This window comes from Tamandua tetradactyla, chromosome 1 (genome assembly GCF_023851605.1).
Source record: "Tamandua tetradactyla isolate mTamTet1 chromosome 1, mTamTet1.pri, whole genome shotgun sequence".
In the NCBI taxonomy this organism is placed as follows: domain Eukaryota; kingdom Metazoa; phylum Chordata; class Mammalia; order Pilosa; family Myrmecophagidae; genus Tamandua; species Tamandua tetradactyla.
Window position 1 is genome coordinate 194,972,564 of NC_135327.1, and position 15,932 is coordinate 194,988,495.

Sequence of the window (15,932 nt, forward strand, 5' to 3'; positions counted from 1 at the left end):
GGGCCCTGATCAGGGGGACCACACAAAAATGGAAACTGAGCGGCTAGGGCTGCAGCAGAGCTCAGGGCTGCAGGAGGCTGCAGCTTGACTCACAGTCTCCCTACCCACTTTTTCAAGCTAACACCAAGAGGATTCACAAGGGGTGTTGGAGATGATCAGTCCCTGAGTTGGAATCTTTGGACCCTGTAAGGGAGACAGGAAAACTCAGATGCTCTGCCCAAATGCAACTAAACAGGGAGGTGGAGCTAACAAATGCAGGCATGCCGGCAGCAGTTCCCTTCTGATTGTCATTTGCTTCATAGTGTCTCAGCTGTGACTCTGGCTTACATGATGGTGACCCCAATGGCTGATGAGAAGTACAGCCCTACAAGGGACTCTGAATTCTGACCTGTGTGAGTTACAGGGTGGCTGGGTTCGTGTGACCGTGTTTCCTCTTTTCCAGGCTGGGACCCATGAAGAGCTCCTGAAGAAAAGTGGGCTCTATGCCGAGCTCATCAGGAGGCAGGCCTTGGAAGCCCCCCTCACATCTGCTCCACCTCTGGAGAAGCCAAAAGGCCTCGGAAGGCATTACCACAAATCCTGAGAAGGGGCTGCCTGTGGGGTGGCCACTGCAGAGCATCAGTGCCCAGGGCCGGGCCTTAATGGAGCAGATGCCGGGAACTGAGCCCCACGCATGAGGTGCTCCACCTGCTCATAATAAAACCTGGGCCCCGCAGCTGGACTCAGAGGAGGTTGGGGTTGTTCCCATCCCTTCCCCACTCCTGCTGCCGCTACCTCCCTCCTCCCACGGCCCCTGGAGCGTCACTGGGCAGCAACAGGGTGGAGTCAGAATGTTCTGAGTTCTCTTCCCTCTTTCCTGCCTGGATCCAGCCCTCTTCCTGGCTCTCGTTTTGCCCAGACCCTCCCCAGTCCCCTCTTAGAAATGTTCTGCTGGGTCTTCATCCTCTACTTGCCAGGCTCAAGGCATCCAGGCCCCCTGCTCTAGGGATGTTTTAAAAATTAGGGTCTGGGAAAGGGTGTGCACATTCAGACCTAGGATTCTTCACGCACATCCTCCTTTCCCCCCATCCTTGCTGGCCTCAATTTCCTAGATTAGGGTCTGACTCCCCAGTGCTCCTCCATCCTTTTTGCCACTCTGGGCCCTGAGAGAAGTGTGCACCTTAGCCAAACCTCTCAAACCAGCATAGTCCCCATTCTTAAAATAGCTTCCCTTCCTCCCCTCTGCTCTAGTAACAGCTTTATTTCTAGATTCCTCCTTCCTTCCTGTCCCTAGACCAGTAAAAACTGCTGCAGCCTCAGACCCACCCCCCTCACCCCCCACCAAGTGGGACATTTGCCTGACTCTGCTTAGCCCTTCTGTAGGGTAGAAGGGGTGGAGCATGCTGTGGCACCCCTGAGACTCTCGGCCTACCTGGCTCTTACCACAGGTCCCTGCCCTGGTGAGATCGTATCAGCCTCCTGTCTATACTGAGACAACACCCAAAGCTCAGCTATGTGGGGCGTATAGTGCTATATCTGATAGTGCTAACGGTCAAACAGATAGGGAGAGGTTAGTGCTAACTCCTTGGTGCTGATGAAATGCACCATGTAGTCAGAGGAGTGACAATTGTCAGGCAAGCCCCCCCGAGACTGTCAGGAGAGGCGCCGTGGAGAAGGTGAAGCTGGAGCCTCACCTTGGGAGAGGAGGGCAAACAGCCGAAGTGCCGTGAGCCTATGGCCCCAGAGCTATGAATGAGATGGCTTGAAAGTCACAGGGGCAGGGCCCTTGGCTGAGCTGACACCCCAGGACCTATGAGCAGTCTCGGCTCCATGTTGCAGTGCTCCAGAAAGCACTGGCCCTCTTGTTTACTCCCTGAGCCTGTTGCCTCCCCTGCTTGATTCTAATGTCACTTCCCATCCCCACCCCCATTCTAAGCCATGTTCCAAACCAATAGGAATATACAGCCCTGTTCCTCAGGGCAAAGAGAGAGTGGTTCCCTGTGCTGGACATTCAAGGCCAACCAAGCATTTTGGGCTTTCTCCTATGGCCAAAGAAGGCTAATGTCAAGCTCAGGAAAGCATTGTGGCAACGGTGTGAGGATAGAGCACAGGCAGCTGGGGGCTGAGCAGCCAACCTGGGAGAGGTAGCAGTGTCTCTGGTGTGAGTGCGGAAGCCCACAGGGAGAGTCCCAATTTCTGGGACTCACAGCCTCTTCTTGGTTTGGTTTAGGACCAGATACTACTTTGGGGCTCGACCTCCCAAAATGTCATAGGGCCACACCCACCCTAATTTGATATTCTGCTTCCTGAAGATATATCTGAGGCAGACCTGGAGGGTGACTCTGGGGTTACTCTGCCCCAGGCACAGAAAGACATTTGTGTAGCGGTATTGATTGCAACATTGTTTGCAGAAGAAAGACTGGAAACCCCCAATGTTCATCAATAGGGAGAATGTTAAATAAACTACGTACATCGACATAATGGAAAGGAATGCAGTCGTTTAAAAAGTGTACAAGAAAAAAAAGAGGGGAGGCACTTCTCAGGTACAGCCAAGAGTAGGGTCTCAGCTTCCCAGTCAAGTTGGCGATGCCCAGCCTCCCTGGGCAGCCCTGCTTGTCTGCTGAAGCCCTCCCTCCTTGGGGAGCCAGCCAAAGCAGTTCCTGCAACAGCTTCAGCCACAACTCTCGGTCCTGGTTGGCCAGGACCACTTCTGACAACAGATTCGAGGTTTCTCCTTACATCTTCAGGGTGGCTTCCCAGAATCCTGCCCTTCCCTCCTCCCACCACCACCCACTTCGGAAGTAGCAAAACCCCATGGAAAGCCTTGAACTGGAAGCTGCCACTATGTTGCTGTGCAATCTTAGCCTCTCTCAAACTATTCAAAAGATAATCCTGGTGGGACTTAATCTTGTCAAGCTTAATCTTTCAAGCTATCTTAAAAGCTTGAAAAAAAATTTTTTTTAATTTTGAAATTCAAACTTATAAGACAGTTAAAAAAATAATACAACCCCCACACAGAGAACTCCAGGATGCCCCTACACCTGCCCCTACATAACCCAGATTCACCAGTTTTAACATTTTGCCACATCTGCCATATCATTTCCCCTATCCGACTGTCAACCCATTTTCTGAACACTTGCATGTAGGTTGTATATACATCATGCTCCTTGAGCACTTAATCCCGAGAATAAGGATATTCACTTATGTAACCACAAGTTCAAGAAATTTAATATTGATGTAAGGCTTCTAGCTTATATTCCAATTTTTTTGTATGTCCCAATAATGTCCCTTTGTGCCTTTTCTCCTCCCTTCCCAGATCCCATCCAGGATTGTGTATTGGATCCAACTGTCAATCTCCCCAGTTGCTCCTGTCTTATTTTTAATTGTGGGAAGAAAGCTGTTTTATTTTTTTAAGAAGTAAAGTAGGGTAATCGTCATTAAAATACTTTAAAAATCATGATGCTATAGCCTCGGAAAGAAGCGTCCATCTGTGTGAGAACCTATTTTATACACTTTTCCTTCAAAAATATTAAGTACCTGTTCTGTGCCGCTGCACCTACTGTTGGAAATGAGGCAGTCCCTGACCCCTGAAATTTATGGTCCTGTTGGGCAGACAGACAGGTAAACAAGCGGTTGTAATAGTGTGATAATGTTCAGTTGGTAGAACTGTGTTGTTTCTACCACTTATGTCCGAAATGAACCTGGCTGCCTCAAAGGCTTTATTTTTTTGGAAGGAAATGGAGTAGAAATAAATTAACGGAGACATGTCTGCTTTTTCTCAGGCTCACAGTGAAATTCCCAATTCCTAAATCCAAAAGTGCTGAGTATTTAAAGCAGCGTTTGGCACTGGCAGGTTCAGGCCCTAACACTTCCCCGTGCAGGCCTCTGTGAGGGTGTTCATAGAGGGGTGACCGTGACCCTGAGCTGGGCAGTGGCCCTTCCACTGGAAGCTGCTTGGGCCCCCTGCTGCTGCCCCAGGCCCCTGTACCTTGGAGGAACAATACAGTTTCGGTCCACTTCCAGCCAGCTAGTGCTAGCTTGGCCGGCAGCACTTCTGCTGTCTGGAGGTTTCTGCTCCAACCACTGGGAACTTCCCTGAGCCTGAATTTGTCATCTCTGGATCATCTAAAGCATCCATTCAAATAACGTCCTGCCTCTGCCTTCTCAAGGCCGACTTTCTCACGCAGTGCTAGGCAGTGTAGCCCAGGGTATCTTTCTCAGAGCCAGTCGCTGTGGTCACCCAAGCTTGCTCAAGGATAGTGGCTCTTCCTTTAGAAAAGCCCCATGCAAAACAGGCCCACTCCTACATTGCTGATGGGAGTGCAAAATAGCGAAACTCCTATGGAAGGGGATTTTGTGAAATCTATCAAATTGCCATTGCAGTTCTGTTTCTGGAAGTTTATCTCCCAGATTTACCTGCACAGGCACAGAAGGACATTTGTGTAGTGGTATTGATTGCAACATCGTTTGCAGAAGAAAGACTGGAAACCCCCAATGTTCATCAATAGGGGAAGTGTTAAATAAACTACGGTACATCGACATAATGGAAAGGAATGCAGTCGTTCAAAAAGCTTACAAGAAAAAAAAAAAGGAGAGGCAGTTCTCAGGTACTGCTGAGGCAAGGTCTCCAGAATACATCATTAAACGCAAACAGTAAGGTGTGAAATGATATGTGTAGTGGTTATAGTGTTTCAGGGACAGGAATGTTATATCTGAATGCCCTCCTTGCTGCAAGGAAGCTGAAGAGGGTGGGACACGGTGGGATCAAAGGCATAATTCAGAGGGGGAAAGGCTGTAAAGGAGGAGTTGGCAGAGGCTTCGAGCTAGGACAGAATTGAGGGTGTGTGGAGTGGGGGGACAGGTCCGGGGTAGGATGGGGGAGGGCCCTAGGGGGAGGAGTTGTGTGCCACTGCCTGATTGACCAGGATGCCCTATGGAAAGGGTCCTTGGTGACAGGTGATGAGAGTGTTTAGAGATGCTAAAATCATAATAGGGAATAATTCAGTTAGGGAACCTCCCTAGACCTAGAGGGATTCCCAGGGAACTAAAGGCACAAAACAGGTTGGCCAGTCTAGGCAGGCAAAGAGCTAGGACTTTGAGGCTCAGGGAATGGCATTCTTGACACATCCCAGGGGCTTGGAGAATCTGTGTAAGAACTCAACAGGAGGACACTGGGGACTCAGAACTTTTCTTTTTTCTTTTCTTTCTCCTTTAACCCAGTGCACGGGTAGTTCCGTGGTTAGAATGCCTGTCTTTCATGCGGGAGACCTGGGTTCAATTCCCAGACCATGCACCCCAAAAAATAAATAAATGAAGAATAAAATTAGTTTTATTTTCTTAGACAGGTCATATACACTCACAGTTCAAAAATCAATTAAAAAAATCAAAATGAAATAAAAAAATAAACACAGCCCGTCTTTCCTGTTCCCCACAATTCCCACAGAATAAGTTGCTTCTTATGTACCTGCCAATAGTTCTTAATGCAAATACAAGCAGATGTGACTATATATCCTTATTTTCTCTCCCCTCTTTAAACCCAAGAAGTAGTACACTGTACGTACACACTATTCAATATTCTACTCTTTAGGGCAAAGCTGGCTGCAGTTAGTGGGCAACTACGTTACCTGGGGGTGGGTCATGGTAACCTACAGTTATCAAGGCAGGGGCCTGGGCTGGGGGAGGGTGGGGGCTGACTCCTTAGGGAGATAAGGTTGCTATGCAGCAGGCAGGCCTTGGACATGAAGCCTGAGAGAGCCCCTGACCATCCAGTGTGGCCTGGAACACTGGGGGTGCTGAAAAAGGAGCTTCGCTCATACCAAACTTCCCACCACTTTCCAGCCTGGTCAAGAGCCAACTCCACTCTTCGTGAAAGAACAAAAGATCCTAGGTGAGGTTAGCGGGAAGAGGAAGAGATGAAAGGAGGGAGGGGCCAGGTCTGAAGGTCAGTGACAGACCCTCAGGCCCAGCAACACACAGAGATGACAACTGCCTTCTAGAGGGGCCCCAAAGGCATCCTAACCCCAATATATGTCTGGTCTCACCTCAAGCCCTCCCCAGGATTGCTGCGGTTTCCTCCTGGAGCCTCTGGTCTCTGACAGGCACAGGGCCCCCCTCCCCCCGGCAACACACACACACACTGCACTAATGGCTCAGCCTGGAGCCCAAGGGACCTCCCCGGCCCACCCCATCCCCCACAGACTGCTCTGCCGGCCCCTGTACCCCCCTCACTGCTGAAATCCAATCCTCTGCGGCAAGCTTCCTGCAAGCACCGCCTCCAGCAGAGCAGCCCCTGCTTGCCACAGTTGACTGTACCTTACCTGGTCCTTGCGGTGGAGCCCCCAACCCAGCACTGAGCCGGACAGAGCCACTGTTCCTGGGGAAGGCCGAGCCGGACTGGCCAGATCATCCCATCAAATCTCACCAGGCCAGTACCTCCTATCTCTCCACCTGGGCTCCTCTCCTTCATCTTCTAGCCCTACTGAAGGGACCCTGCCTGGCCACCCGAACCCTATCTCAGCCCCTCCCAGCCTGGAGACTGGCCTCTTCCTCTCTCCTTCCAACTAATTCCCATTAGCCTAGTCACCACTCAGTCCTCTCCCTGGGCTCCAGCCATGAAGCCCCCCGCAGGGCTGGGGGAGGCCCCGCGGCCAGCCTCGGACATCCGAGTTTTTGCCAGCAGCTGCACACTGCATGGGCTGGGCCACGTTTTTGGCCCAGGTGGCCTGACCCCACGCCGGGCACTATGGGCCGTGGCTGTGCTCCTGTCGCTGGGCACCTTCCTCTACCAGGTGGCCGAGAGGGTACGCTACTATGGGGAGTTCCACCACGAGACAGCCTTGGATGAGCGCGAAAGCCATTCGCTTGTCTTCCCAGCCGTCACCTTGTGCAACATCAACCCGCTGCGCCGCTCACGCCTGACGCCCAACGACCTGCACTGGGCCGGGCCCACGCTGTTGGGCCTGGATCCTGCTGAACACGCCTCCTATCTGCGCGCCTTGGGCCGGCCGCCGGCACCCCCTGGCTTCATGCCCAGTTCCACATTCGACATGGCGCAGTTCTATGCCCGGGCCGGCCACTCCCTTGAAGACATGCTGCTGGACTGCCGCTACCGTGGCCAGCCATGTGGGCCTGCAAACTTCACCTTGGTGAGCTGGCCGTCCCATCCCTCCTCCCTGCCCAAGGACCCAGGGGAGGGAGCACCCAGTCCCTGCCCAGGATCCACAAATGCCAGCCTTGCCATCTCAGGTGCCCCCAAAGGTCAAGGAACTTTAATATCCTTTGCCTTAAGGATCCTTTCTTTCCCAGCCAGGCTGAGGTCTCCCCACTTCACCAGTACCTTCCTCTTCAGCCCAGGAAGCTGACCTCCATGGGGACCCCTCCCTGTCATCCAGTCAAAATGCAGCATATTAAGCCATGGCTCCCAGTATGGGGCACTGACCCAAGTTGGCTCTGGGCCCGAAGTCTGGCCTTTGAAGATGCTATTCTAGGGGTTGGGTTCTCTAGGGGAAATTTCCTGGGGTGGAAGATCTTCTCTCTGCCAAGGAGAGGGGATTTGTTTTTCCTATGTCTCCTCGAAGTTCTGCCAGCTCCAGAGAAGGACAACTGTGACCCACTTCCTTTTATCTCAGCCCCCAGTCAAAGAAACACCTGCCCTGTAGGCTGTACCCTAGGTTGTGGGGGCTGAAGTGTAAGGGGGAGAGGGAGCAGAGGAGGCGTGGAAATGATGGAAGCCCATGAAGTTCCAACTACATGTATCTTTATGAGGGTAGGGTTGGTGGGCTTTGGAATGTGGGCTTCCATCTTCAAAGAAGAGACCCAAATAGAGAATGGAGAAGGGGAGAGGTCCCACAGTCCATGCATTCACATAGAGGAAGGGCTGGCTTGGGTGTCTCCTGCCCCAGTGAGATCCAGTCATCCTGTCTGCCCACACCCAGATCTTCACCCGGATGGGTCGCTGCTACACCTTTAATTCTGGCACAGATGGGGCGGAGCTTCTCACCACTCCCAGGGGTGGGACAGGCAATGGGCTGGAGATAATGCTGGATGTGCAGCAGGATGAGTACCTACCAGTGTGGAGCGACAAGGGTACGGGAGCATTGTGTGAGGGGAGCAGGGATGTGGCATAGATGGGGGGTGGGGCAAAAGCCTCTGGGAAGCAGATGGGAGGAGGGAGTGCCAAGGAAGAGAGCCCTGAGCATGTTCTTTATCTGTGAGAAGGGTACAGGACTTGGCTTGCCAGTCTTGGGAAGAGGGGACTACTGAGGTGGTCTTGCCAGGTTGGGGCAGGAGATCAAATGGATGGGTCTCAGATCTCGAGCTCCCCCTCCCCGGCAGAGGATACTCCTTTCGAGGTGGGGATTCGAGCACAGATTCACAGCCAGGAGGAGCCACCCATCATTGACCAGCTGGGTTTTGGGGCAGCCCCTGGTTACCAGACCTTCGTGTCCTGCCAGCAGCAGCAAGTATCCTCCCTTATCCCCCTTCTTAGGATCTCTTCCCCTTTTTCAACTCTACACCACCTCAGATCCCGCCCCCCCCATCCCTGTTTCTTAGAGCCTGTCCCTGTCTCAGGTTTACCTACAGTAAACCTCCTGCAGCTCTACTTGTGTCCCCACTGGCCTTCCAGTCTCCTCCTTAACCCTGCCCCTCCACAGCTGAGTTTCCTGCCACCACCCTGGGGCGACTGCAGTTCTGTATCTTTGGATCCTGACTTTGAGCTGGAGCCCTCTGGTCTGCTGGATCACCCCAGCTCCAGCCCAGGCCCCAGCTCTCCCTACAGCCTAGTGGGTTGCCGCCTGGCCTGCGAGGCCCGCTACGTGACTCGGAAGTGCGGCTGCCGAATGATACATATGCCTGGTGAGGGGCTGGGGATGGGTGGGTTCCGGGCCTTGAAAGGGAATAAGGTGCGGACAGCTCCTGAAGCTCTAGCTTCTTTCCCCCACTTCAGGTGGCGCGCCAGTGTGCAGCCCCCAGCAGTACAAGGACTGTGCCAACCCAGCGCTGGGTAAGGGGCAATCCTCCCCCACTACCCTGTTCCCACTCGGCACGGCCCCACGAACCGGACCCGGCAGGGTAGTGGGGCCCTAAGCCCTGGCTTATCTCGACGCCAGACGCCATGCTGCGGAAGGACGCGTGCGCCTGCCCCAGCCCGTGCACCAGCACGCGCTACGCCAAGGAGCTCTCCATGGTGCGGATCCCGAGCCGCGCCTCCGCCCGCTACCTGGCCCGAAAGTACAACCGCAGCGAGGCGTACATCACGTGAGCGCTCACGCCCGAGAGAGAGCCGGGGCCTCGGGGTGGGGCAGGCTTGGGCGCGCCCTCCTCCGTGCCGGAGCGGGGCTACTGGAGGGAACCGCCTGGCTGGTGCTCTAGGGCGGCGTCCTCGGCGTCTGACCCGAGTCTCCGCAGTCATAACAGTCTTTGGGACGCTGGGCAAGCTGCATACCCATACTGGTGGCTACCTCTTCTGAAAACTGGGGAGGATAACGCCTCCCATCCAGGGTTCTTGGAAGGATTCAGAGGCCAGAGAACCTATATCTGTTTCGCAGCAGTGGGCACCTTTGGGCGGGCAGTAAACATTCTTGGCCTTTCTTTCCCTTCAGGGAGAACGTGCTGGTGTTGGATATCTTCTTTGAGGCCCTTGACTACGAGACAGTGGAGCAGAAGGCGGCCTATGAAGTGTCAGAACTTCTGGGTGTGCGCACAGAACAGCCGAGGGGTGGGGGTGGGGAGGTGGCGGCTCAGGGCCAGGTGTTACAGGGCAGGTGGCTAGGAGTTAATGGACGACCCTGTCCCTGTAGGCGACATTGGGGGCCAGATGGGGCTGTTCATCGGTGCCAGCCTGCTCACTATCCTTGAGATCTTCGACTACCTCTGCGAGGTGAGCGGAGGTCCTAACCTGGTGCTCACTAGGACCCAGGAGGAAGGTGCGAGCTGCCCATTCCCTGCTATGGTTCGCTCCCAGGTGTTCCAAGACCGGGTCCTGCGGTACTTCTGGAACCGAAGATGCTCTCAAAGGCACTCCAGCATCAATCTGGTGACAGCCCCTTCTTCCTCCCCCATCACCTCCAATGTGGGTGCTTGGCCTCTCCCATGCCCCTAACCCTGACAGCCTAGAATACAAGCCCTATCCAGCTGAGGAAAGCCCCCTGATTAGCAGGGGCTTGGAAGTGCAGTGAACTTGGCTGGTGCTGGGAGGGAGAACTCCCTCCCCACCTCCTCCCTCCTCCCTCCTCCCACAGCTTCAGGAAGGACTGGGCGGCCATCAAACCCAAGTTCCCCATCTCAACCCAGGCCCCAGGTAACACGAAATGGCCCCCTAAGGTCAAGGGAGGAGGGAGCAGATCTGATCCAGGAGCACAGGGGAAGGAGCAGAAAGTGGGGCGAAGGCCTTCTGTGCCAGCGAAGTGGTGTCTCCCCAGGCCTCCCAACCCTTCCTGTGCTGTCGCCAAGACTCTGTCTGCCTCCCACCGCACCTGCTACCTTGTCACGCGGCTCTAGAGATGGCATCAACATCTTCAGGACCCTGCTTTGACATTCTGACCGTACCCAGCCTGCACCTGCTCTTGCCATCTTCGCCCCAAATAAAGCTTTAAATAGTCAGCCCCAGGTGTTCCTCTTACAGGCTAGGGACCAGTTAGGCCGAAGTCCGCCCTCCTCACCTGTTATGGTGACAGCCGGGGCTGGCCCCAGTCAAACACCAGAAATCTCTCTGGGAGAGAACACACAGTAAGAAGATATCAGTCACTTGCACCTTAATGTGAACGAGTTTATCAGACTAACATCTCAGAGGGAATGGAGCAGAGCACAGGTATTCTCGTGGGTCTGCAGAGAGGAGTCAAGTCAGTAGGGTGAGCACATTGGGTGCTCACGGGGCCGTAAGGCTATAGGTGGAAGAAGGTTCTGACCCACAGCCCAGAAAGAGGTGGGGAAGGAGGCAGGGACAAAACAAGAGGCTATTCCACTTCCAAGAGCACAAGCTGTTGTCCCGCTTCAGATCACAGCTCTTTTTCTCACATTTGAGACCAATATCTAGCACACATTTGTCTCCATGGGAACAGCTCTTGCTTCCCCAACCTCCCTGCAAGAGCCACAACTTGAGACAGCAGCCACCCTCCCCAACCCCATGGGGCAGGAGTGCAGCCTAATGCCCTTCCTTCCCTCTCCTGCCAGTCAGGACACACCCAGGCCCAAGCTGTGGGCCCAGCTTCCTTGCTCTCTTTGCACCCCACATACCGGAAATCTGACAAATGAGGGAGCAGGGAAGGGGTATTCCTGACTTAACCACATGTTTGAGTTCCTCCTCTTGAGTCTACAGGCCAGGGATAGGTGGGGACAAAGAAGGAAGGGGATATGAGGGATTTGGAGACCCATATGAAAGGCTCAGCCTTTCCCCTCCATCCCCCAATTCTGGTGGAAGCCTATCCTGACTCTCAGTCACTGGGTGCATAACCCCTCAGAACTGTGTCAGGCCCTCCTGGGGAGAGGGAGAAATATGTGTGTGAGTGCCTAAGCCCACACATGTGGAGACCAGCCCTGCTGTGAGCGGTGAGGGCCCGGCTTCCAGTCCCCAGCCTTGGAGCACTCAGAGGAGAGAAGCAAGGATAGGCCAGCTGGGTTGGGACTGTGAGCTAGAAGCGTGGTTGCAAAGGGCAGTAGAGAGGAGCAGAGACCCCCCCCCCCAATGCCCCCACACTTCAAAGCCACTCTAGCACCACATCAACCAGACTGTGGGAAAGGAGCCAATTTATGAAATTAAATAAAGTCCATGGAGGGAGTGAAGAACACGGGGTAGGGCACCTCCACCTGATTGGCACCTCCACTCTGGCTGGGCCCAGCACAGCTGGAGCTCCAATGCACCGTGCATCCCCCCCACCTCCCTCCCATCCCCTCCCTAGAGGGGGACTTAAACAGGCCAGGCCCCAGCCTGGCAGCCAGGGCTCCTGGAGCCTAGGGAGGGCAGAAGTCAGAGAAGTAAGGGTGCTGCAGGGCCTCTTCTGCCGAGATGCGCTGGATAGGGTTACACTTCAGGAGGTTCTGGGGAGAGGGGAGAATGGCAGTGGCAGCTTCAGGCCTGGTCAGCTCCCCAGAGCCTTGTCCCCTCCCAGTCCCTCTGGAGAGGTGGTCCAGTCCTCCCGTCCACCCCCTTGCCCTCAGTCACCTGCAGCAGGTCCCGCCCTGTGGCATTGAGCTTCGGCACAACGTTCACCAAGGATGTGGTGGCCGGGTACATCGGGTAGGGCTGTGGAGAGTCAGGGAGAATCAGACCCAGGGTTCTAGGAGCGTGGAGGCAGCTAGGCTGTGAAATAAAAGTGACCACTGATGACCTGCTACCCCTCCCCCAGTGACCCCTTCACACCTTGTAGTCTGGTAGCTTGGTCATGGCAGGCCACTGCTCCTCAGTTGGCGTCCCCAGCAGCGTGTCCATGTGGTCAAGGACCACTCGAGTGGAAAGGCCTGTGTCTCCAACTTCAGGGGAAGGAGTTCTTCCCCTGCCCAGGAGGGAGTCCTCGTACCTACCCCCAAGCTGGAGTCATGACAGAAACAGGCCCAGGCATGTGTGAGCTTGATGATCAGTCTCACTTGCAGTGTTTACAATGGACCAGGCACTTTACAACTGCTACCTATTTAACCTAAACCCTGTAGCCTCAGGAACCAGTCATCCTTCCCTACTCCCACAAAAAGTCTTCCTGCTGCTTTTGCATCCAAAGGATTCAACTCTGGAAGAGGCTCCTCTTGGCTTCTTCCTCCCCGGTGCCCCTTGTGTATGAATCACACGTTTTCCTGCACCTGTATTTATACCGTGGCAGTCAAGTGTGTCCCCACATCTGCTTACCCTCAGGAAAAGCCTTGCAGAACCACCCACCCTCACCCCTTGTACTCTAAGCTCCATGGGCTTATTCCACTTTTCAGGGGCTCAAGGAGAGGAACATGGAAGGATATCTGAAGATTCTCTTCAATTGGTCATCTACATCATTGCCAGGGAAAAGAGGCCGCCCAGCATTGGCCAACTCTGGGGAAAGGAGGATGGGAATAAGAAACGGTGACACATGAAGAACCCATGTGCACGCCACTGTACCTTCTATCCCCATCCCCAAGAGCCCCCACTCCCTTCTCCTAGAGGGGGACCCTCCAGACCCTACTGTCAAACCAGGTTAGAGGGAAAAACACCTCTTCAGACCCCCAGCATGTCACCTGCAAAGATGCAGCCAGCTGACCACATGTCGATGGACGTGGAGTACAGCTTGGCCCCAAAGAGGACATCCGGTGGGCGGTACCACAGCGTGACCACCTGGAGAGACCCCACCCACAGAAATCCCCTACTTAGAGGGCTGGGGAAGAGTCTCAGAGGAGAGAAAAAGAATGCTGTGGGTCCTGGAGTAGGGGCTAAGAGGTGCTCACAGGGGATTCTTTCTCATACCCTCATTCCCCATGCCCCCAGCTCACCTCAGCTGAGTAGCAGCGAACAGGAATCCCAAAAGCTCGAGCCAATCCAAAATCAGCCAATTTCAGCTCCCCATTCTGAGGGGAGATGGGAAGAGGACATGAAGATGGGCTTTTAAGTAGTCTAAGGGCAGACTCCAAGCCTCCTTCTAGCCCAGCTTCCCTTATCACTCCCCCAGCCCATGGCTCCAGCCTCCCCAAGCTCCACCTTCTCCCCTGAGAAGTACCCTATTTATCAGCAGGTTCTGGGGCTTCAGGTCCCTGTGCAGCACATTGCGGCTGTGACAGAATCCCAGGCCTTTTAGTAGCTGGAAGAGGAAAGACTGTGGGAGGGGAGAGAGGAGAGAGTCAGCCACTCTGGATGTGAAGCTTTGCCCCATAGTGGGTCACGTTCCCCTCCTCATCTCTCTGCTTTGCCTCTAAAGTCTACCCTGCACTTTCTTGCCCATCTAAAGCCCACCCACCTTTCAGGATCAAGCTCAGTACGCCATCATCCATTCACTCTCAAGGCCTTACTCTGTATCATGCTGGGTAGCAGAAGTACAACAGTGAACAAGTCAACCCTGGTCTCCAGTCCAGAGGGCCTTCCTACCTTCCCAGCCGGCCTTAATCTGTCCACACCTGGCCTCATTTGAACACATACACGTTTCAGGCATCAACATACATATTGTGCTATATTATTCAGCACCTGGGTAAAAAGGCCATGGGTCCTGGGACTAAAGCAGTGCCTGACATGCAGCAACAAATTCAATAAATATCTTTTTAATGAATGAACCCCTTTGAATCTCAGTTTTCTCATATCTCTTAAATATAAATAATATCATTTACACCAGAATGCTACTGTGCAAGTTGAATGAGATAATATAAAAATGTCCACTAAGACTGGAGGTAACTGGAGTTGCTGGAGGGCAGAAACAGGGTCTGCGCATTCTTTTAAACTCAAGTGTTCCTTATCCAGGAACTAAAATTGTCAGAGTACTTACACTAAATATAGACTTCAACCCCAGCCTCAATGAGTTCCAGAACACCACTCCCCTTACCTTCACAATTTCAGGGTCTAGGTCACCATTGCAGCTGTCAAAATACTTCTTCAGGTCCTAAAAAGGGATGGGGTGGAGGGAATGAGACATGGTCTTGGTCTCAGTTTGTGCCCCTATACACTCCCAAGACTACTGTCCCTGAAACCCTCTTCTCACCTGGTCACAGAACTCAAAAACCAAAGTCAGCTTCTTGTCACTATGCAGGACGTCATGAAGTCTAGGGAGAAGGAAGGGCTCAGCCAAGGAGGCCCCCAAGTTTAGGTCTCCTATCCCAACATCAGTCAGGCCCAGCTCCAACCCTCCTCCAACTGACCACTGCCTATTTACACACCTGACAATGTTCTTGTGCTTCAGCTCTTTGAGTAGGCAGATTTCCCGAAGGGCAGAACTTGGCACTCCCTACACATGGGAGGGAGCCAGGATGGGACAGTCAGATCCCACCCAGCTAGCCCTCAACCCCCCATCCCTGCCCTGTTGCCCTGGTCCTACCTCATCATCATCATCCAATCTCACCCGTTTCAGAGCCACGATCTCGTGAGTCTCCCGGTTTTTGGCTTTGAACACTGTTCCATAGGTGCCTGGGGAAAGGAGGCCAAGTTTGAGGAAAAGCATGGGGCACCCTTCCCCCACTTATTATAAGAAACCTCTCCTGGGAAGGGAGGCAGCATCTGAGTGCATTGTTTCTAAGCTTGGAGGAGTAAGAGAAGGAATGTAGGTGAAGGCTGGGCTTAAAGGAGCTTTATGAGTGAGGATGTAGTCAGTGGGAATGGCTGAGAAGGTGCTTGCAGAAGGAGGGAGAGATTATGATTACAAGGATACAGAGGTCTATAATAAAGGCAGTGCTTCCGAAGGATCTGAAATAGTAAGGAGCGGTCTGTGAGAGAAATGAGGGATTGCAGAAGTGTTGAGGTTGGCGCTGTAGGTCTGCAGTGAGAACTGAAGCTGGGGGGTTGGATGAGGTTCTGCAAGTGGTGCTGGGGTGCGGGGGTGCGAAACGCAGGAAGTGCTGAGGTCGAGAGATCAGGTAAACAGGGAGTGCTAAGCTTGGAAGTGGGAGCCTGCGGAAATGCTAACACTGGAAGGCTGGTGTCTGCACCGAGCCTCGCGCTGGGGGCCGGGGTTGCAGCGAATTCTAAGGTCCGGGGTCATTGCCTGTGGGTATTGCTGACGGTAGGAGAGCCAGGGCTGCAAAGAATCCTGAAGGGGCTACACAGGAATATCTTGCAGGAACATCTCGTGGTCCCATTACCTTCCCCAATCTTCTCCAGTTTCTCGTATTTCTGCATCGCGGCGGCCGCGGGGACCCCTGCGGGCCCTCGGCTCTAAGAATCCGGCCGGGCGTTGCAGAGGAGGAGGTTCCCCAGCCTCTGGCCCTGCCCCGCCCTCCTGCTTGCACATGGCCTTCTGGGGTTTGTAGTCCTAAAACGGCAGGAGCTTTCAGTAATACTCCAGATTTTAGGAAAGAAGACT

At 53.8% G+C, this 15,932-nt stretch overlaps 3 protein-coding genes across 4 annotated transcripts in view; 2 read left to right on the forward strand and 1 right to left on the reverse strand.

Moving 5' to 3' along the window:
- ABCB8 (ATP binding cassette subfamily B member 8) overlaps window positions 1-3,499 on the forward strand; it is an 18,427-nt gene extending 14,928 nt beyond the window's left edge. Inside the window, exon 16 of the mRNA XM_077149734.1 lies at window positions 443-3,499. Within this exon, the coding sequence (XP_077005849.1) occupies window positions 443-583 (141 nt within the window). The 3' untranslated portion in view covers window positions 584-3,499. The remainder of the gene's footprint in view (window positions 1-442) is intronic.
- A 3,091-nt stretch (window positions 3,500-6,590) lies between these two features.
- On the forward strand, window positions 6,591-10,552 carry ASIC3 (acid sensing ion channel subunit 3). 2 transcript variants are annotated; one of them, XM_077149744.1, is made up of 11 exons: window positions 6,591-7,124; window positions 7,914-8,064; window positions 8,314-8,441; window positions 8,634-8,835; window positions 8,927-8,983; window positions 9,090-9,237; window positions 9,582-9,673; window positions 9,780-9,859; window positions 9,944-10,015; window positions 10,221-10,279; window positions 10,387-10,552. In XM_077149744.1, exons 1-11 carry the CDS (start codon window positions 6,591-6,593, stop codon window positions 10,511-10,513), a joined length of 1,650 nt encoding a protein of 549 aa, XP_077005859.1. In that variant the 3' UTR covers window positions 10,514-10,552. The 2 variants fall into 2 exon arrangements, with proteins under 2 accessions (XP_077005859.1, XP_077005866.1); XM_077149751.1 differs by having other exon boundaries at window positions 10,401-10,552.
- Window positions 10,553-11,707: 1,155 nt separating this feature from the next.
- Window positions 11,708-15,839, reverse strand: CDK5 (cyclin dependent kinase 5). Its single transcript, XM_077149764.1, has 12 exons — window positions 15,712-15,839; window positions 14,952-15,040; window positions 14,794-14,861; window positions 14,619-14,679; window positions 14,463-14,519; window positions 13,650-13,745; window positions 13,426-13,500; window positions 13,174-13,270; window positions 12,922-12,991; window positions 12,338-12,398; window positions 12,140-12,220; window positions 11,708-12,015 (listed from the first exon to the last, which is right to left on the reverse strand). The coding sequence occupies exons 1-12, from the start codon at window positions 15,746-15,748 to the stop codon at window positions 11,929-11,931; spliced, it is 879 nt and encodes a 292-aa protein (XP_077005879.1). The 5' UTR covers window positions 15,749-15,839; the 3' UTR covers window positions 11,708-11,928.
- Window positions 15,840-15,932: the final 93 nt, after the last annotated feature.